General features: G+C 44.0%; 1 protein-coding gene and 1 long non-coding RNA gene across 2 annotated transcripts in view; one reads left to right on the forward strand and one right to left on the reverse strand.

Annotated features, from left to right (window-relative positions):
- COL25A1 (collagen type XXV alpha 1 chain) overlaps positions 1-22093 on the forward strand; it is a 686464-nt gene that overhangs the window by 603550 nt on the left and 60821 nt on the right. The window contains exons 27-31 of the mRNA XM_073640961.1: positions 11035-11115; positions 12030-12092; positions 12953-13003; positions 16606-16632; positions 17870-17950. Coding sequence (XP_073497062.1) covers positions 11035-11115; positions 12030-12092; positions 12953-13003; positions 16606-16632; positions 17870-17950 — 303 coding nt within the window. The remainder of the gene's footprint in view (positions 1-11034; positions 11116-12029; positions 12093-12952; positions 13004-16605; positions 16633-17869; positions 17951-22093) is intronic.
- Positions 1-22093, reverse strand: part of LOC141154672 (uncharacterized) — a 344314-nt gene that overhangs the window by 28557 nt on the left and 293664 nt on the right. The gene's annotated exons all lie outside the window — the stretch shown is intronic.

Below are 22093 nucleotides of genomic sequence, written 5' to 3' on the forward strand. Positions count from 1 at the left end.
TCACAGCATTTGGCTGAATCTAGCAAAGCTAATCCTTTTTGGCCTATTGCAGAGTGTGTTAGTCAGTGGAGTAGCCTATCTGTGTTGCAAGATATACCACCTGTGTATAGAATACCAATTTTTTTACTGCACCTAGTGAAGTAAAATCTTTTGGGCATAGCATCATTCTATTAGTCCATCTATACTGACCTCCATCAGGTTGCAAACTGAATATAATTTTTTTCTGCATCTAGCTCTGAAAAAATATTTGGGCTTCTAGCAGTGTGTGGGACTTGGTCTATTAGTCCATCTATACTGACCTCCATCAGGTTGCAAATTAAAAATAATTTTTTTCTTCATTTAGCTCTGAAAAAATATTTGGGCTTCTAGCAGTGTGTGGGACTTGTTCTATTAGTCCTTCTATACTGACCTCCAGCAGGTTGCAAATTGAATATAATTTTTTTCTGCATCTAGCTCTGAAAAAATATTTGGGCTTCTAGCGGTGTGTGGGACTTGGTCTATTAGTCCATCTATACTGACCTCCATCAGGTTGCAAATTAAAAATAATTTTTTTCTGCATCTAGCTCTGAAAAAATATTTGGGCTTCTAGCAGTGTGTGGGACTTGGTCTATTAGTCCATCTATACTGACCTCCATCAGGTTGCAAATTAAAAATAATTTTTTTCTTCATTTATCTCTGAAAAAATATTTGGGCTTCTAGCAGCGTGTGGGACTTGTTCTATTAGTCCATCTATACTGACCTCCATCAGGTTGCAAATTAAAAATAATTTTTTTCTGCATCTAGCTCTGAAAAAATATTTGGGCTTCTAGCAGTGTGTGGGACTTGGTCTATTAGTCCATCTATACTGACCTCCATCAGGTTGCAAATTAAAAATAATTTTTTTCTGCATCTAGCTCTGAAAAAATATTTGGGCTTCTAGCAGTGTGTGGGACTTGGTCTATTAGTCCATCTATACTGACCTCCATCAGGTTGCAAATTGAATAAAAAAATTTTCTGCATCTAGCTCTGAAAAAATATTTGGGCTTCTAGCGGTGTGTGGGACTTGGTCTATTAGTCCATCTATACTGACCTCCATCAGGTTGCAAATTAAAAATAATTTTTTTCTGCATCTAGCTCTGAAAAAATATTTGGGCTTCTAGCAGTGTGTGGGACTTGGTCTATTAGTCCATCTATACTGACCTCCATCAGGTTGCAAATTAAAAATAATTTTTTTCTTCATTTAGCTCTGAAAAAATATTTGGGCTTCTAGCAGTGTGTGGGACTTGTTCTATTAGTCCTTCTATACTGACCTCCAGCAGGTTGCAAATTGAATATAATTTTTTTCTGCATCTAGCTCTGAAAAAATATTTGGGCTTCTAGCGGTGTGTGGGACTTGGTCTATTAGTCCATCTATACTGACCTCCATCAGGTTGCAAATTAAAAATAATTTTTTTCTGCATCTAGCTCTGAAAAAATATTTGGGCTTCTAGCAGTGTGTGGGACTTGGTCTATTAGTCCATCTATACTGACCTCCATCAGGTTGCAAATTAAAAATAATTTTTTTCTTCATTTAGCTCTGAAAAAATATTTGGGCTTCTAGCAGTGTGTGGGACTTGTTCTATTAGTCCTTCTATACTGACCTCCAGCAGGTTGCAAATTGAATATAATTTTTTTCTGCATCTAGCTCTGAAAAAATATTTGGGCTTCTAGCGGTGTGTGGGACTTGGTCTATTAGTCCATCTATACTGACCTCCATCAGGTTGCAAATTAAAAATAATTTTTTTCTGCATCTAGCTCTGAAAAAATATTTGGGCTTCTAGCAGTGTGTGGGACTTGGTCTATTAGTCCATCTATACTGACCTCCATCAGGTTGCAAATTGAATAAAAAAATTTTCTGCATCTAGCTCTGAAAAAATATTTGGGCTTCTAGCAGTGTGTGGGACTTGGTCTATTAGTCCATCTATACTGACCTCCATCAGGTTGCAAATTAAAAATAATTTTTTTCTGCATCTAACCCAGCCAATAGTTTTGGCCTAATACCACAGTTTGGCCACTCAGCTCTGCTCGGTTACCATCCATTGTTTTTTTGTGCAAACAACTCCAGAGTTGTGAATTAGTTAACCACCAAAATGAGTGGAAAAAGGCCTGCTGCTGGTGGAAAGGGGAATAGGCGTGTTGGGAAGGGGAAAAAAGGTTGTGTCCGTGGGGTAGGTGCAGAAGAAAGACCATCTTCCAGCCAAACTAAAATGTCTACTTCTTTTAGCGGACAATGTGATAAGATCCCTTTCTTACGGCCACGCCAATCGCTACAAATTCCAGATGAGGCACAAAAACAGCAGGTGCTTCAACGGATATCAAGTGCTCCTTTAAGTGGGCTCTCCTCCACATCAACTTCAACATCACAAATACTCCAGTCCTCAAAGGTGTCACCCAAATCGCACTTGCTTCCTCACAGCTCCCAAATCTCCAGCTGCCCGTCTGAGTATGAGGTAGAACAGATGGTTGAGTCTGCAGAGCTGTTTACTCATACTATAGCCTGGGAATCAGAGGTCGACTCCAGCGCTTCTGTGAATCCAGACGAGGAAATGATCTGCACTGATGCCCAGAATCTTTATGAGTCGGATCCAGGACCAGACGCAGAAGGTTCTGACCATAATGTAGACCCTCATTCCCAAACTGTAACTCCTGTTGGTGGAGACAATGAGGAAGACGATGATAAGACTCAAATACCTGATTGGAGCGACAACTTTAGTTTTTTGTCAGGGCAGGAACAGGTTGGCTCTGAGGACGACGGGTGTGATAACGCACAGGGTGATGATGATGAGGTCGGAGATCCCACTTACTGTCAACCCACAGTCAGCCAAGAGATGAGGTCAGCAGAGGAGGTGGAGGAAGATGCTAGTGACGACGAGGTCAGGTTGCGCCTTCCTGGACAGAGACGTAGTACTGGAAGCACGTCAACAACTGCATCCTCAAACACAACTCTGCCTCTCACCACAAGTCGTGGTGGCTCTTCAGGTCGCATGGGTGCTAAGCCTTGCATAGCCTGGGCATTTTTTCAGATCGATAAAGATGACCCAACTCGTGTTATCTGTAACATTTGTCAGCAAAAGCTAAGTAGAGGCCAAAAAATACATAGTTTGAGTACTTCATGCATGAACCGGCACATGGACATGAAGCATAAGTTGCAGTGGGAAGCTCAGTGTGCTACAATGCGGCCTAGCCGGCCGGGCCAACCACCGTCTGCCATATCTTGTGCATCCGCGGCCTCTTCATCCTCTGTGACTGGGGGGACAGCAGTCACACCTGTTTTGGGGCGCAGACCTGCCACCTCTTTACCCGCAACAGCCAGCGTGATTGGCAGGTCATCATTTTCTTTGGAGGTGGTAACACCAGCTGGTCTTGAGCGCTGTCCGACATCGATAGCACCACCTTTGGATCAAGGCAACCTAACATGTCCGCCTGCATCTTCCTCACAGACCGGCAGTTTGCCGGGGACACCCTTATCAACCCCGTCTAAGCACAATAGCCAGCCCTCGGTCCCTCAGATGTGGACAAGTAAAAGACCATTTCCTTCTAGCCATGAGAAAGCTAAGAGGTTGAATTTCACGATCTGCAAGCTCTTGGCTACAGAAATGCTGCCTTTCCGCCTGGTGGACACAGAGGATTTTCGAGACCTTATGTCCGTCGCAGTGCCCCAGTACCAGATGCCCAGTCGGCACTACTTCTCAAAGAAAGGTGTGCCTGTGCTCCACCAGCATGTCGCACACAACATCACCGCTTCTTTGAGAAACTCTGTGTGTGACAGGGTGCATTTCACCACAGACACTTGGACGAGTAGGCATGGACAGGGGCGTTACATGTCGCTGACTGGGCACTGGGTAACTATGGTGACAGCAGGACAAGGGGCTGCTGTCCAAGTCTTGCCGTCCCCACGAGTTGTGCGTCAATCCTCTTTATGTCAAAGTTCCTCCACTGCTTCTGCCTCCTCAACCTCCTCTCGGTCTTCCACCTGCACCCAAAGCCTGTCTGGTCATGCCACAAGCTTTCTAACTGCGCAGAAGGGATCCTGCACACCTCCTTACTATGCTGGCAGTAGGGCTCAACGTCATCAGGTGGTTTTTACATTGAAATGTCTGGGAAATGTGAGTCACACAGCTGAGGAGTTGTGGTCAGCTCTGGAGAACCAATTTCATGAATGGTTGTCTCCACTGGACCTGAAACCAGGGAAGGCCGTGTGCGACAATGCTGCAAACCTGGGTGCGGCCCTTCGCCGGGGCAATGTCACACACGTGCCTTGTATGGCTCACGTGTTGAACCTGGTTGTCCAGCAATTTTTAGCCCACTATCCCAGACTAGATGGCCTTCTGCAGAGGGCACGGTCGCTGTGTGCTCACTTCCGCCGTTCGCATCCCGCAGCTCAGCGACTTACATCTCTACAGAAGTCGTTGGGCCTGCCACTTCACCGGCTAAAATGCGATGTGCCTACCCGGTGGAATTCAACTCTGCACATGTTGCAGCGACTGTGGCAGCACCGACAAGCCCTGGTGCAATACGTTCTGACGTATAGCCTGGGCCAACGAGATTCAGAGGTGGGGCAAATCACGCTGGAGGAGTGGTCTCCGATCAGGGACCTATGCACCCTTCTGCACAGTTTTGAAATGGCGACGAAGATGTTTAGTGCTGACGATGCCATTATCAGCATGACTATTCCGGTGATTTACATGCTGGAGCACATGTTAAACAGAATTCGGAGTCAGGTGGTGGCACAAGAGGAGGTGGAGGAAGTAGAGGAGGAGGAGTTGTATGCGGAAGGGCTAACATCTGCAAGGTCCAGACGGTCGGCAGCACCAAGGCGGCAGGCATGTGAGGGTGGGGGAGATGATTTTACCAGGGCGCATGGTAGCAGCCAAACTAGTGAGGAAGGTGCAGGAGCCCAGGAAGAAGTGGAGGACGAACTGATGGAAGACTCATCAGATGAGGGAGACCTTGATCACATTTCTGTTGTGCGAGGTTGGGGGGAGAGGACAGAGGAAGGAAGCATGATTGTTACCTCGCCACCAACACAACAGGGACTTGGTGCTCCTGGATGCGCAACACACATGAGTGCCTTCTTGCTGCACTACCTGCAACATGACCCTCGAATTGTGAGAATTAGAAATAATCCTGACTACTGGGTTGCCACACTGTTAGATCCCCGGTACAAAAGTAAATTTGCAGAAATTATTCCTGCCATAGAAAGGGATGCACGCATGCAGGAGTATCAGCAGAGACTGTTGCAGAATCTTACATGTGCTTTTCCACAAAATACCAGTGGTGCACGTAGTGAATCTCACAGTTCCAACTTGCGAACCGTGGGACCGTCAAGTGTTCAGCACTCAAACCGTAACAGAACCACAGTATCTGCTGGTAACATCAATTTTGCGGAATCATTTCACCACTTTTTTAGCCCATCCTTTGCAAGGCCACAGGAGACAAGAAGTCTGACACATAGTCAACGCCTAGAGACGATGGTACAGGAGTATCTCCAAGTAAACATTGAAGCCACGACTGTGTCACTGGACCCTTGCTCTTTTTGGGCTTCCAATCTGGATAAATGGCCGGAGCTAGCCACTTACGCCTTGGAGATCTTGTCATGCCCCGCAGCCAGCGTTCTGTCTGAACGTGTGTTCAGCGCTGCTGGTGGTGTGCTGACAGATAAGCGCACGCGGCTCTCCACTGATAATGTAGACAGACTCACGTTCATAAAGATGAACAAATCATGGATCCGAAACGACTTTTCTACCCCTGTGTCATCCTGGGGAGAGTAAAAGCTTGATGATTGGTTAAAATCACCCTACCAACCGTTTTAAGCTTTCAAATTACTAATCATGTTTATCTGTATCTTGACTGGAAAATAATTTGGGCTTTGTAGCAGTGTGCAGCACTGATCCTATTAGGCCATCTATAATAAGCTTCACCAGATTTAAAATTAAAAATAATTTTTAGCTGCATCTAGCCCGGAAAATAATTTTGGGGCTCCGAGATGCGCAAGACACATAAGTGCCTTCTTGCTGCACTACCTGCAGCATGACCCTCATATTGTCAGAATTCAAAGTAATCATGACTACTGGGTTGCCACACTCTTAGATCCCCCAAACTTTTCGATCAACCTTTTCATTTTAATAAAGACCAAAAAAATGGTCATTTTTGAAATTATAAGCATTAGCAGGTTGTTAGAAACTGAAATCAAACAGTTTTCAACTCAAAACTTTATTCTAGGTGATGTTACATTTTCACATAGGACCCCTTGTTCGAAAGGAGCTTCTGAACTCTCTCGTCCATTGAATTTGTCAGGTTTTGGATGGTTTCTGCTTCAATTGTTTTGCATGAGGACAGAATACCCTCCCAGAGCTGTTGCTTAGATGTGAACTGCCTCCCGCCATCATAGACACTCCTTTTAATGATGCTCCAAAGGTTCTGAATGGGGTAGAGGTCAGGGGAGCATGGGGGTCACACCATAAGTTTGTCCCCTTTTATGCCCATATCAGCCAGAGATGCAGATGTTTTATGTGCAGCATGAGATGGTGCATTATCATGCAGAAAAATGATCTTGCTGTGAAATACACGGTTCTTCTTCTTGAACCATGGCAGGAAGTGCTGTTTGAGAAAATCCACATACATTATGGAGTTCATCTTTAGCGCCTTCAGGGATCCTAAAGGGGCCGACAATCTCTCTCCCCATGATTCCAGCCCAAAACATTACTCCACCTCCTCCTTGTTGGCGCTGTAGCCGTGTTTGCGTGGGGTGTCCATCAACCAGCCATCCTCCACTCCATTCATCTGGACCATCGAGCGCTGCACGGCACTCATCCGTGAACAAAACAGTTTTGAAATCAGTCTTCATGTAATGTTTGGCCCACTGGAGCCGTTTCTGCTTGTGTGAAGTGGATAGAGGAGGTCGACAGGATGGCATATGCACAGCTGCAAACCTCTGAAGGACCCTGCATCTTGTTGTTCGTGGGACGTTGGAGGCACAAGCAGCTTCAAAAACTTGTCTGCTGCTATGACAAGGCTTTTTTGCCGCTGCTCTTTCAACCTGACGTAATTGCCTGTAGGAAAGAGTCCTCAATTTGCCCTTATCAGCACGCACACGTGTGTACTGTGAATCAGCTACATACTTCTTGATTGCCAAGACACTTCATCCTGATCATCGCACAATGTTGATTGTAGTCATGCCTTGACCTAAACACTCCACAATTTGTTGCTTCTCAGCAGCCGACACATCCTTTTTCTTTCCCATTTTGGCAGAAAATGTAGGCTGCTTAATAATGTGAGAGAGCCTTCTTAAGTAGTCTTGCCTTTCATTGGACACACCTGCCAAACTAATTAGCACAGGTGTCTGCAATTGCTTACAGTGATATAAAGAGCCCTGACACACATCACCATCAATGAGTTTAACTGACAAACAAACAAATTCTTCCCTTATCACTCCTAAACACTTTTTGCATAATAATTTGGAACGCGGTGTACATGTGCTTTTCCACAAAACACCAGTGGTTCACGTAGTGAATCTTACAGTTCTAACTTGCCAACCGTGGTCTGTATGGAATTGTTCAATAAAGGGCCCAAAATTAAGATAACATAGATGGGAGAGGTCTCTATGAATAGGAATTCCTAAGTATTTGATACCCTGTGAGGGCCAGGCAAAGGGAAAGTTGGACTGGATGGAATCCTATATGGATTTAGGGAGGGAGACATCGAGGGCCTCAGACTTCGCTGCATTGATTTTAAAATTTTACCATGTAACAAAGTGATCTATTTCAGCCATAACAGCAGGGATGGATATATGTGATTGAGTGATATATACTAGGACATCATCAGCAAATAGAGAGCACTTGTACTCGGTGCCTCCCACCTCAATCCACCTAATATTGGGGTTATGGCGAATTGATGAGAGCAGGTGCTCCGTCACTAGGATGTATAAGAGAGGGGACAGAGGACATCCCTGCCTTGTCCCATTGGTGATTGTGAAAGGTGATGAAAATGTTCTGACGCACCCCCTGGGCCTTGGGACACCCGGAGCCGGACCCTTTTTGGTGGATGCTGGTGGTTGTAGTCTTCATGGCGGCGATCCGGTTCCGTGGCTCAGGGCGGTCAAACCAGTGGCGGAACTATTTATGTGGTTTTGATGTTTAAATGTCCGACTACGCCACCCGTGGATTGCGGTCAGAGTGAACCGCCGCTACAGGGCAGACCGCTAAGGCTGGTGTTGTGGGTGCAGCAGAGCGTAGCATAACTCCCCACGGGAGGAGTATAGCCTCAGGGCAGTGTATGCGGAGGATGGGGGTGATGGTGCAGGGCAGCAGCAGTAACGACACGGAGTCAGTGATGCAGTTCAGGGCCTTTACTCACAGTTCTTATTATCCAGACCACGTCTGCAGGTAACGGCTGCCCACGTCGTACTGTGCTCACCAGGTGAGGGGCTCAGACAACTCCCAGATAACTTTGGAGCGCTTCACAGGACCCCCTTTGTGTGTCTTTTGTCTGGCCTTTCTTACCAACACTTCTGTCCGGCTGCCTCGGGCCTCCTCTTGGTAAACTTGGCGCCAGTTTCCCTGACCCTATGTGGTGCCTTCCTAGCGGGTGGAGCAAGGGGCTCCGCCACATAAAATGTCAGAGCCTCCGGTTTCTAGCTGAGGGTCGTTTCCTGCCTCCACTAGTTCGGGGACCGGTCTCCCCCTTTGGCCTGACCCCTCCACGCAGGTGGATTCGGGCGTGCGGTGGCGACTCGCCCGTCCGCACCCCTGGGATCCCTTCATTCCTCGTTCCTGGAGCCTTCTCCGCTCCTCTTCCTTCCTTCTCCCTCTTGCAGGCCTGGGCCTCTGTTACTAGGCCCGCCTCCGGAGCAGAGCTCATGCAGAGCCCCTGCTCCCTGCCACTTCTGCTCAGACTTCTCTGCACTGAACTAAGATGGTGCCCACCTTTTATACTCCCTTCTCAATGCACCCAGGAACTGCTTCCTCCCTGCTCCTGCACTGCAGGGTTCCCCTTCCTCAGTGTTCCCTCCCCCCACTCCAGCCAGGGACAGGGACTGTCGTGCCCATCTCAGGGGCATATTGGTCGCCCTGCCCCACGGCAATGTGGTGTAATGCATGCAGGTGTCGGGTCCTGATCCACACTCCATCCTTATCTGAGAGTGAGATATCACACCTCTGGGTGAGGTGCAATACGTCTGTAGCAACCGAGCCCTCGGTGCTACAGTTCCATTTATCTTCAGCTTAGGTGACGTATTGTGATACAGGGCCGTGATTTTGGCTATAAAAGGGTCCCCTAGACCACTACCCCAAGCTTTTTAAGAGAATCATATATGGCGTGCCAGGAGACTCTATGGAATGCTGTCTCAGCATCCAACGAGAGTATCTACTTACAAATTTTTAACTGCATCTAGCCCAGGAAATACTTTGTGCCTAGTAGCAGTGTCTGCTAGTCAGCGGATTATCCCGGCTGTTAAGCAAGCTACACCACCTGTAGTTTGGACACTTAATTTTTTCAAAGGAAATGCTTCGGGACCACGGGATACTCAGTGAAGAGCATCAGGAGGCACCCCAAGGCATAGGGGCTGGGACTGGCACTAGGATGCCTTGCGGTGGACAGCCGAGCTCGATCCTTATAAAAGCTTTTTAACTGCAGCAGCTTTAGTGGACGCTACTGGAGCTGGAATTACGCGGCTGCTGGCATGAGACTTGCCCTCCAATAGATCCTTGTAAATGGATTTAAAGTGTATTCATTCAAATTAGAGGGACAATTTAAATTAAAAAGCTTAGAGCTGCCTCCACCACAGGGGGGCTCTCTCGACCCACCAGCGGACAGGCACCAGTATTGGGAGAGGGGGGCTGGCCGTCAGGGTTCACCGCGGCTCTGGCACAAACCCGGCGACACGGAGGTGGCACGGGCAGGAGCGGACTGGCCGTCTCGGCTTCTCACTTTTTGGATTTTAGAAGGGCATGACATGCCTATATCTGTGTCTCCCCCTCCTTTTACTCCTCCACCTCTTTTCTTTTCGCATGACTATATGTACTTGTCACTTTTCCATGTGTTAGTTGTGTCTTCTGAGCAGTTTGTCAGCTTTTGGACACCTTTGAAGGTGTTTTCTATGTGTTTCTATGTGTTTTTGTTTGCCTGCCATTGGTTTTAACGGTGTTCGAAGGTGTTCGACGAACAGTTCGACGAACAGTTCGGCGAACACACGGGTGTTCGACGAACCGAACCGAACTCGAACACTACGGGGGTGGCTCAACACTAGTTATTACATAAACCCCACCCACTTTTGGTTTTAGAGTGCAAGGAAATCCAAGAATGTTGCCAATTATGCAAATACCTATGATGACTTCACAAAATCAAAAACAACTTTCATCACTTTCAGACTTGTTGGTTGGATCATTTGCTTCTTTTTTATTGGCCTTAATCCCCATACTGGAAAGTGGAGGGTGTATTCATTATACCAAGATCACACTCTATCATCAATTTTTCCTCAGTTCTTGTTTTTTTCTCCTCTTGTTGGTTTGTCTCATCTTCAGCTCCATTTTTTGAAAACTTGGTTTTCAACTTCAATTTTTAACTAAAACATATTTTAAAGAGCACTGTGCAGTTAAGGAAATTGTGATTAACATGGTATATGCTCATGCGCCAGTGTCTGGGTAATGGAAGCCCAAATTATAGTGCTTATACTAAGTCATGCCATTAATCTTACTAAATTTACTCTGCTTTTAAGAAATGGTTTGTGCTCTTCATTCCTGTGATTAAAACCCAAGATAGAAATATGTTCTGCATTATGAGCATACTATTTATACTGTCCTCTGATCTAGAAAAATACCTTTACTGGAGGAAACGATATTTGACAGCTGAAGAGATGAGAACGGGAATAATTGCTTGTGCTGAAAATCATGATGATGTTTCTCATCTTTAGTGTTTATAGATATAACTGTTACCATACAGTACTGTATATGGTATAAGTATTCATTGCCTTTATTATATTTATAATCGCCTTATTAACGATGTTTTTGTGCCAAATAGGGGCCTAAAGGTTCTAAAGGAGATCGTGGAGAAACTGGCATCGCAGGAGAGAAAGGAGGAATTGGTCTACCTGGGCTGCCTGTAAGTGTCACCCAGTTAAAAATCCTAACTCCTTTCTAATTTACCGTTTGCTTTTTTTTCACTTATTGTTTCGTTTTTACTTTTCATAATGTGGAAAATAGATCATTTGCTAATAGGAAACTATCAGAAATATATTTTGCATATTTTATTTGCCCTGCTATGACCGACTGGACTATGAAGCTGACTTTTCTTAAAATGTGAGTCAAAGGGTTTGAAGTGAACTGTCATGGGTTAATGAGGAAGAACTAAAATACACTATACAAGCAATGTAAAATTTCATTAGAAGGCTCCATCAACAACAGCCTATTGATTACTTTTTAGCTATGGATAAATATACTATAGATATTAGTGAAAGTAATAAAAAAGGTCATTAAGAAGTATTACAGAGGTGCTGCTATTTTGCTGATTGTGTGACCTGTGTTATGTTCAATCTGCCCATGAATTACTTTAGATACGTTTAAGATCTAAATGTAAGATCTAGATTTAAGAGCTATGCTGCTTTTATGTTCTCCTTTCAAAATTGGATACCCCTAGATGTATGTAATTTCATTATGAGGAAAATCTTGTACTAGGGAATGAGTTTAACATCCTACAGTAAATGGTAAAGGGATTTTCCAACTTTCGAAAGTTATCAGCTATCCACAGGATTGGTGATATCTTGCTGATCGCTGTGGGTCACACCATGAATTAAGAAAACTAAAAAGGTAATATATTTGTAATAGTCCCAATTACCGGATCATGAGTAGAAAGTAACGCATAACCATGAGTACACTTGTATCCCTCTTTTTCCAGACTTCTCCCCAGTAGGTTTCCCTTCAGTCCTGTGTGAGACCGTAACTCATCATTACGACTATATCTGTTACTCATTATATCACTCTTATAAAAATATTTCTTTAAACAATATTTGCTACTAGGGTGCAAATGGAATGAAGGGAGAAAAAGGAGACCATGGTGCACCTGGACCTCATGGAGCTTCTGTGAGTAGATCTTGAGCTTTGGCTCATAGATGCGAATGTTTAAGTGCATGTGCTGAATGCAAAGGTTTGACATATGCCACTCTGTACCATACCATGGAATACAACATCAGTATACTCTGATCCAAATAAACGTATTATCCGCGGTTAACTTATATTTTAGTGGCCTACAGCAGACTAACGTTCCAGTCAAAAAGCTCATATATATTTGCTTGGTGGATGTCAAAAGTACGCTTTTTTGCCATCTGTCAGGTTTACCGTATTCTATGGAGCAGTATCAAGAAAATCTGGTGACACATCTGGTGTGGGTGACCAGACTCACTGTTCATTAATATTAACAGTTAATGGTTTAGGGTTAGATAACCTGGACTGAGATGATCAGGTGATTGCCAGGCCACCTTATAATTTTAAAAAGGTATAGTCATAAGACAACCTCTTGATTGATTTTATAGTATACAGTAGATATAGGAACATGTGGTGTTCTCAAACTAATGCACCACACATGATAGAATAGGTAGCATGCTTTTCTACATTCAAGGAAATTCTGGCATCTCTCTTATTACCGAGCTGTCACTGCCGCTCAGTGCCCCATGGTACAAACACCTCCGACTCTATGACTGCTCTTCAGTTCTTTAGTTGATGTGGTCCTTTCTTCCATGTACACCTGTTCAGCTTGGACGCTGAGGAGTTAAGCCATCATTTTGATTATGCAGATGCGTTTCTTCACGCTTTGTAAAACGTGATTGCAGCTGCAATTATAATCATCCACACTGAACCATTTCTAATGATTTTACTGCTGCCAGGATTCTGTAGACTGGAATATCGCTAATCTTACAGGCTCTCAATTTGCAATCTTTTCACAGATCATAGGTCCTCCTGGTCCACCGGGTCCTCATGGGCCCCCAGGCCCAATGGTAAGCTGAAGATAATTGCTTCATATATTACATTTACTATATAATGAAAGGCATCATTTGTGCTGATTATATTGTGAGACTACAAATGCCAGATAACACTGGGGAAAGTACTTATTAATTAAACTCTTTCCTGCTCCACGAAAAGGAAGAATGTGTCCCTGGTCCAAGACCCCTGACATACCAACGTCATTCTCATCATTTCTGCTGGTTGTTCTGTAACGACTGGACCAGAAAACTAAATAATTACTCTAAGCAGAAAAGTATAATTAGATATGGTCAATGTCTCCTTACACACTTTTCAGTATAATCCAATTTCTTCAGACTAAAGCTGGCCATACATATGTGATAGCTGTTGGCCAAATATTCTCTCCTGAGTCTCCCATACAAATTAATATTTGGCTGAGCACCTGTATGTTTTCAACGAGAAGAAGGATGTTATCAGACTCCTCTGGCAACAATTTATCGCCCCTCAAAACAAAAGGATCGGGCATTGAAATGTAAACTTCCTGATCTTTTCGGAGTTCAGATGGACCCCAGGTAAATCAGATGGTCTGTGGTCCTGCTGAAATTAGCGGGATCTGCCAAATTTCATCTAATGTGTATTGGGGCCTTAATGGAAAGAGTAAAGGTAAATGGGAGAACAAGTAAGGTATCTAAAATAGGCTACACGTAACCCTCATAGATAGATAGAACGTAGGAGCTGCGGCTTTCTTAACTATCCATGAGATAAAAATTGAGATTTCTAATCCCTTTCATGCAGAAATGCACACTGGTGTCTTCTATTATTCTAGCGTAACCTTTTTCATCTAAAATGACATTATGCTATATACAGCCAAAAAAATTATACATAAATTATGTAAATACTGTTACATCCCAGCTGAAATTGGCATGCAACTCACCATGATCACTCATTGTGTTAAAGGGAACTTGGCCTGTTTGACTTGTCTACTTCTCTTTGACAACAATGACATTATTAATATACAGTTATATGAAAAAGTTTGGGCACCCCTATTAATCTTAAGCTTAATGTTTTCTTAAAATTGGTGTTTTTGCAACAGCTATTTCAGTTTGATATATGTCATAACTGTTGGACACAGTAATGTTTCTGCCTTGAAATGAGGTTTATTGTACTAACAGAAAATGTGCAATCTGCATTCAAACAAAATTTGACAGGTGCATAAGTATGGCCACCCTTATCATTTTCTTGTTTTAAATACTCCTACCTACTTTTTACTGACTTACTAAAGCACTTTTTTTGGTTTTGTAACCTCATTGAGCTTTGAACTTCATAGCCATGTGTATGCAATCATGAGAAAAGCTACTTAAAGTGGCCACTTGCAAGTTGTTCTCCTGTTTGAATCTCCTCTGAAGAGTGGCATCATGGGCTCCTCAAAACAACTGTCAAATGATCTGAAAACAAAGATTATTCAACATAGTTGTTCAGGGGAAGGATACAAAAAGCTGTCTCAGAGATTTAACCTGTCAGTTTCCACTGTGAGGAACATAGTAAGGAAATGGAAGAACACAGGGACAGTTCTTGTTAAGGCCAGAAGTGGCAGGCCAAGAAAAACTTCAGAAAGGCAGAGAAGAAGAATGGTGAGATCAGTCAAGGACAATCCTCAGACCACCTCCAGAGAGCTGCAGCGTCAACTTGCTGCAGATGGTGTCACTGTGCATCGGTCAACCATACAACGCACTTTGCACAAGGAGAAGCTGTATGGGAGAGTGATGCGAAAGAAGCCGTTTCTGCAAGCACGCCACAAACAGAGTCGGCTGAGGTATGCAAAAGCACATTTGGAGAAGCCAATTTCTTTTTGGAAGAAGGTCCTATGGACTGATGAAACCAAGATTGAGTTGTTTGGTCATACAAAAAGGCGTTATGCTTGGCGGCAAAGAAAACACAGCATTCCAAGAAAAACACTTGCTACCCACAGTAAAATTTGGTGGAGGTTCCATCATGCTTTGGGGCTGTGTGGCCAATGCCGGCACCGGGAATCTTGTTATAGTTGAGGGACGCATGGATTCCACTCAGTATCAGCAGATTCTTGACAATAATGTTCAAGAATCAGTGATAAAGTTGAAGTTACGCAGGGGATGGATCTTTCAGCGAGACAATGATCCAAAACACCGCTCCAAATCTACTCAGGCATTCATGCAGAGGAACAATTACAATGTTCTGGAATGGCCATCCCAGTCCCCAGACCTGAATATCATTGAACATCTGTGGGATCATTTGAAGAGGGCTATCCATGCTCGGCGACCATCAAACTTAACTGAACTGGAATTGTTTTGTAAAGAGGAATGGTCAAAAATACTTTCATCCAGGATCCAAGAACTCATTAAAAGCTACAGGAGGTGACTAGAGGCTGTTATTTTTGCAAAAGGAGGATCTACTAAATATTATTGTCACTTTTCTGGTGAGGTGCCCATACTTATGCACCTGTCAAATTTTGTTTGAATGCAGATTGCACATTTTCTGTTAGTACAATAAACCTCATTTCAAGGCAGAAACATTACTGTGTCCAACAGTTATTACATATATCAAACTGAAATAGCTGTTGCAAAAACACCAATTTTTATAAAACATTAAGCTTAAGATTAATAGGGGTGCCCAAACTTTTTCATATAACTGTACATCATATACTGGGGTCAGATGGCTATTCCGATTTCAGTTTTCCAGTTTAAAACACAAACTGCGCATCACTCACCCTCCCCAGGTCCATTGCTGTGCCTCTGCCGCTGTTCTCGGTGTCTGTTATTGTTTGCAGCTCTGACGTCACATCAACAGCTCTGCAGCCAATATTTGAGCTCAGCTGCTCTGAGCGGTTGTGCTATCAACTCTGTTTAAACAAGGACACTCCAGATGGGATGGTGCGCTAGTAGAGGCTCTGTCCTTGTATACTGTGAATCCAAGGAACTAGGCACTCATAGATGCGAGATAGGAAATTTATTTACAATCTAAAAGTGAGCGTACAACGTTTCGGTCATTGACTCTGACCTTCATCAGTTTACCAAGATGGTTAATGCAGAGATAGATCAAGTTATAATAAAACACTATAGGAGAAACACCGGATGCCTGCAATTGTGAGAGTGCTTTATCACACTTGATCCCTGTCTCTTTGCATAAACCATCTGTGCACCTGATGAAGGTCAGAGTCTATGACCAAAATGTTGTACTCTTACTTTTGGATTGCAAATAAATTTCCCATCTCATATCTGAGCGCCTAGTTCTTTGGATTTACATAAACTCGGTTAGAACTACAGAGCTCACTTATTTGCTGCAATGGCGATAACAGGAACTTGGGGCAGAAGCAGAGACTCCACGCAGGACCTGGGGAAGGTGAGTAAAGCAACGTTTGTTTAACACAAACTCCAGTAGAAGGACAAGGGTTTTCTGAAACTGCATAACCCCTGCTGTTTGTTTTTTTTTACATAATCCTGTTTCTACTTTTACAAATAAGGATGTGTTTAGAAAGCACAAGAGCTAAAATAACAGATAGTGTTGGAGTTTTCAAGAGGAAAAAAACTTTTAACAGATTCCCTGTGAAAGATAACTTTTTGGGTTTGTATTAAATATGCTATGTTGCATTTGTATCTTGCAGGGTCCACATGGGCTTTCAGGTCCAAAGGTAAGTACAAGCGGACTAATGTCATTATTGAGGAATGCATGCAGCATGGACTTGTATGTGTTGTGTATATAACTATGCACAGTGCATGCTTATATGTTCTGTGAATGTAATGTCTGTTTTGTGATATATGTATGAAAGCCTTGAAGCTCAGGTAGCAGCCTACTATGGTAAAAATATCATTCTAATTCTGGTGATAAAGAAGTTTTTTAAAGATTTGAGTACTAAATCATTATGCCTGATGAGGTTTAAGACCCCCTTAGTCAAAAGAGAAAAGTTATCTGAACTCTCTGGTTTTGGCTTGGTCAGCCAACCATTGAATGTGTGTGGGGGTCTACCGATTAATTTCATTTCATGTTCATTTATTACTACTGAGCTTGAAAGTTTTCTGTAAACAGGCTGAAAATTCCAATGTCTTTTCTGTATTGACTGGCCTAAGCACACAAAACGACTTTTTTTAGTTATGCCGCTATAATTATTCTGAAAATCAACAATATTAATATTATAGTTTAAGACTAAATTATATTGTATACAAAAATAATGGCATGATGAAAAATATAATTTCATGGCATGATTCGAAGCCTCTATGGCCCAATATAAATTCTGCACAGGGCCATTTATAGTACTGGTGTCTTATTATAAAGCAGATGGGCCATTGGGCCTTCTCTGGCACCATAGCTTTTCATAGCTGGAAAATATGCTAAAATGTAGCAATAGTTATAATGTTTTCATACTGGATCATATCGACAAGTAACCTTGAATAGGTAGGGCTAGAGAAACGTATGTGTTTTTTTTATCTTTACTAAGTATCAGGCTCCAGCATTTCAATATGCCATAATTGCCAACATTTTTGCTGGGAAAACATGGAGGTTTACGTCCAGCCCGGCAATGCCCTGGACCCTCACAGTAGCCGACCCCAAAATACCCCCTTTGAGGCCCCTTTACACAAATCCCATTGCTTTCTTCCCAGGAAGCCCCAAAGTTGTCAGGTTTGTGTCTCAAAATTCCGGACAGTCCCAACAAATTCGGAACAGTTGGCAGCTACATATGGCTTTAGACATTTTTGGGGTTTTGTTATTTCTTGCCCTGAAGCAAACATGTAGTACATAATGTTAGGTTTTGAGTGCTTTAATGTACTGTTTAATACAGAATGGAATTTACGGCAGTGTCAAAAAGTGAACCTCCTCAGTAACAGCATGCATAGCCAACAAACAAAATTGGCATCTACTTTTACATTTAGGGTGAACCAGGGTTAAATGGTCTTAAAGGATTGAGGGGTGAGCCAGGTCAAAAGGGTGACAGAGGACCACTGGGTCTTCCAGTAAGTAGAAAAATCTATTCAATTTCACCTCAATCCATATGCTTCTTTTCTTTTATTTCAATGGTTCCAGTGAATGACCGATATCATTATATTTACATTGGTAGCGAGATGCTGGCACAGAATCACATGATCATTTATATATATGTTTTGTTCATATATATATATATATATATATATATATATATATATATATATATATACATACTATATATACTGTATATATATCATATTTTGCCTTCCACTCACATAGCATTGTATTAATTTCCTGATTTCTTCCTAGATACAATTAGCATCAGTATAATATGTCAGTAATCCGTCTGCTTAATGTCCACATTAATGGTGTCTGAGTCGACCACATGTAATATGTCTGGATTACATGTTTTGTAAATGTGATTCTATAATATAATCTCACACAATAACCGTGTGCATTTTGTATTTGCTTTCACTGTAATCTGCTTTGCAAATGTCCTAATCTATTTTTTTTCAATTTGTAAAAATTGTTCACATTTACAGTACTGTGCAAAAGTTTTAGATGGGATAGGTTTGAAAAAAAATGCTGCAAAGTAAGAATGTTATTTAAAACTAGACATGTTAATAGTTTACTTTTATTAATTAACAAAATGCAAAAATGAATGAAAAACCAAGAAATCTAAATCAAATCAATATTTCATGTGACTATTCTTTGCCTTTAAAATAGCATACATTTATAACTTTTTTCAGGTACTCTTACACACAGTTTTTGAAGGAACTCTGCACAAACATTGTTCCAAACATCTTCTACAACCACAAATCTGGTGATGTGGGCATGAACAAATCCTCTGTCTCTTTATGTAATCCCAGGCAGGATTGATGATATTAAGATCAGGCTATCTGCCTGTATTTCTCAGCATCGTGGACACCTTTAATCCTGACCAAATCCAAAACTCCTTATGCTGAAATGAAGCCCCAAATTTGCAAGGATCCTCCAGCATGCTTCACTGTTACCTGCAGAAAGTCATTATTGTACTGCTTTCGAGCCGTTTGGCGAACAAACTGCCTTCAGTTACACCCAAATATTTAAAGGAAACCTGTCACCATGTCACCATGAAAATGCAGTATAATCTGCAGGCGTCATGTTATAAAGCAGGGGGAGCTCAGCAGATTGATGTATAGTGTTGTGAGAACAGACTAGGTATAAACTGTATTTTCATCATTTAATCCTTTGCTCTTTCTGACATTTTTGGTCCAGTGGGTGGGGCTATCAATAACTGACAGTTATTTCTGTATGCACACATATACAAAGATAACAGTCAGTCACTGATAGGACCGCCCACTGGACTGGAAATCCCAGAAAGAGCAGAGGTATAAATGAATAAATCACAGGTTATACTGAATCTTTTCTCAGAAAATCACATATTATTCTGCTCACCTCCTCCTTCTCTATAAAATGATGCCCGCAGATCACATTGTGTTATGCACACGCCCGGACTGACTGGCGTGTGCGTGTTTAGTGATCCCACTGGACCATGAAACGGAGAGTGCCTGGAGGGGCGTAACTAAGTATCTACCCGATCCGACCAAGGTCGCATGACGGCTAACGACGCCAGTGCACCAGGGAGGAACCAAGCAGAGGGACCAGGTGCTACACCAGGTCAGACTCCGGACACGGCTGTTGACCCACACCGGAGAATACAGGAACAGGCAGGTTAGGCTGGCACACTGACTGGTGGGTATAGGCAGGCACGGCAGGTATGCAGACAGGCGGGCACAGGTAAGCACGACTGGTATGCAGGCAGGGAGTACTGGCACGCACGGCTGGAGTGCCGACAGGGAGGCACTAGCAGGTTGGAGCACAGACTAGATAAGGTCCAGTACAGATTGGGACTCAGGAACAGAACCGCAGATGCGGTAGACAAGCAGAGCAGAGCGAGGCTGCCAGAGCGGTGAACAAGAGCAGAGCAGGGCGAGGCTGCCGAAGCGGTGAGCAAGAGCAGAGCAGGGCGAGACCGCCTGGAGCGGTGAGCAAAGGCAGAGCAGGGCGAGACCGCCTGGAGCGGTGAGCAAAGGCCGGGCAGAGCGAGGCCGCCTGGAGCTGTGAGCAAAGGCAGAGCAGAGCGAGACCGCCTGGAGTGGTGAGCAAAGGCAGAGCAGAGCGAGACCGCCTGGAGCGGTGAGCAAAGGCAAAGCAGAGCGAGACCACCTGGAGCGGTGAGCAAAGGCAGAGCAGAGGGAGACCGCCTGGAGCGGTGAGCAAAGGCAGAGCAAAGCGAGACCGCCTGGAGAGGTTAGCAAAGGCAGAGCAGAGCGAGACCGCCTGGAGCGGTGAGCAAAGGCAGAGCAGAGCGAGACCGCCTGGAGCGGTGAGCAAGGCAGAGCAGAGCGAGACCGCCTGGCGCGGTGAGCAAAGGCAGAGCAGAGCGAGACCGCCTGGAGCGGTGAGCAAAGGCAGAGCGGGCAAGAACCACCGGAGTGGTGAGCAAGGCAGAGCAGGCAAGAACCGCCGGAGCGGTGAGCAAGACAGAGCAGGCAAGAACCGCCGGAGCGTTAAGCAAGGCAGAGCAGGCAAGAACCGCCGGAGCGGTGAGCAAGGCAGAGCAAGCAAGAACCGCCGGAGCGGTGAGCAAGGCAGAGCAGGGGGGACAGGGCTCTGTACACACGGAACAGACAGGAAGGGAAAGGCAGAACCAGATAGACACAAGATAATTGCAATGAAGTAGCGAGTGGACTCTAAACTCACAAACGGAAGTACAGTGACAACGAGTAGGAGTTAGGTGCAGGTTCAGACTCTGCAGAAAAAGGGAAGATACGGACATAGAGAAAAACAGGAAACAGGCTAGGAGAGTGTTCAGACAGGAACTGAGTGTTCAGACAGAAACTGACACTGCAGCGAGATACAGGAGCCAGTCTGGGTATGCGGCCCCCAGAAAAGGCGGAACGAACAGGCTAGGAGCGTGTTCAGACTGGCCTGGAAATACAGCCTCCAGGAAGGCGGACAGACAGGCAAGAAAACACAGACAACAGGTCTAGGTATGCAGCCCCTAGAAGGCGGGACGAACAGGCTAGGATACAGTTCAGACAGGAACTGCTACTGAAAGAGATACAGGAGCCAGTCTGGGAATACAGTCCCCAGAGTGGTGGAAATAGACAAGAACAGAACAGGACCTGGCACATTCAGAGTCAAGGAGAACACCGAATGATAGCGTTGCTCAGGCATCAGCTTCCAGGTGAAGCTGGTTTAAATATCCAGTGATCGACAGCAATAGGCTAAGGACGCATTAGGGGTGTGCCCGCAGCAGCTACAAGAAGCAGGAAGTAATCGGGCCGCCGCCCTAAGCAGCCAGAACAGAGGCAAACAGACAGCATGGAGGGAAGCCAGGCTAGCAGACTGGACCGATGATCAAGTTTGCGATCTTGCATAGTGGGAGATTGTGCCCTATGCAAGAACGCCGCCAGGTATGCTACACATTGCATTTTCTTGGTGACATGTTCGCTTTAAATTTTGACTCATCAGTACTGAGCACCTGCTGTCATTTTTCTGTATCTTAGTTCTCATGTTTTTGTGCATAGTTGAGTCACTTAGCTTTGTTTCCATGTTCCATGTTGAAGGTATAGTTTTTGGACTGCAATTCTCCCTTAAAGACGACTGCTGGACTGACATCCCAAACAGTCGATAAGATAGGTGTAGCTCGGTCCTATTGGTTGCTGCCAGTTCCAAGCTGATGACACTGCTGGACATTTACTTATTTCAAAGTGACATAACCCTGGTGTGTCTTCCATCTGCTGCACCAGGTTTCCTGACCGCCATGTCTACCGCCCTCAATGTTGACCATTTTTGGGGGTTTCTTAAAAAGAACATGAATGACAGATCTTGAAACCCCAGTCTGCTTTGAAATATTTGCATGGGAGAGACCTTGCTGATACAGTATCGTAACTGCCTACTTCTCTCCAGAGTCTTGTCATTGCCAGGAACAAGATGAGCCATCATGTTCAGAGAAAAAAAGATCCAGCTCAACAAATATAAAATCTTCAGCTTTACTTTAAAAGTAGTTAAAAACATTAGTTCTCCATAAGCATAAATACAATGAGTAAGGGTGCCTTGACCACCAGAATCACGTCGGTGTTTATGCTTATGTACGATTTTTGGATACACTGATGTTTTTACAA

The sequence above is a fragment of the Phyllobates terribilis genome, unplaced genomic scaffold (assembly GCF_046119375.1).
Source record: "Phyllobates terribilis strain yellow unplaced genomic scaffold, ASM4611937v1 Scaffold_1__5_contigs__length_1240528914, whole genome shotgun sequence".
NCBI classification, from domain to species: Eukaryota; Metazoa; Chordata; class Amphibia; order Anura; family Dendrobatidae; genus Phyllobates; species Phyllobates terribilis.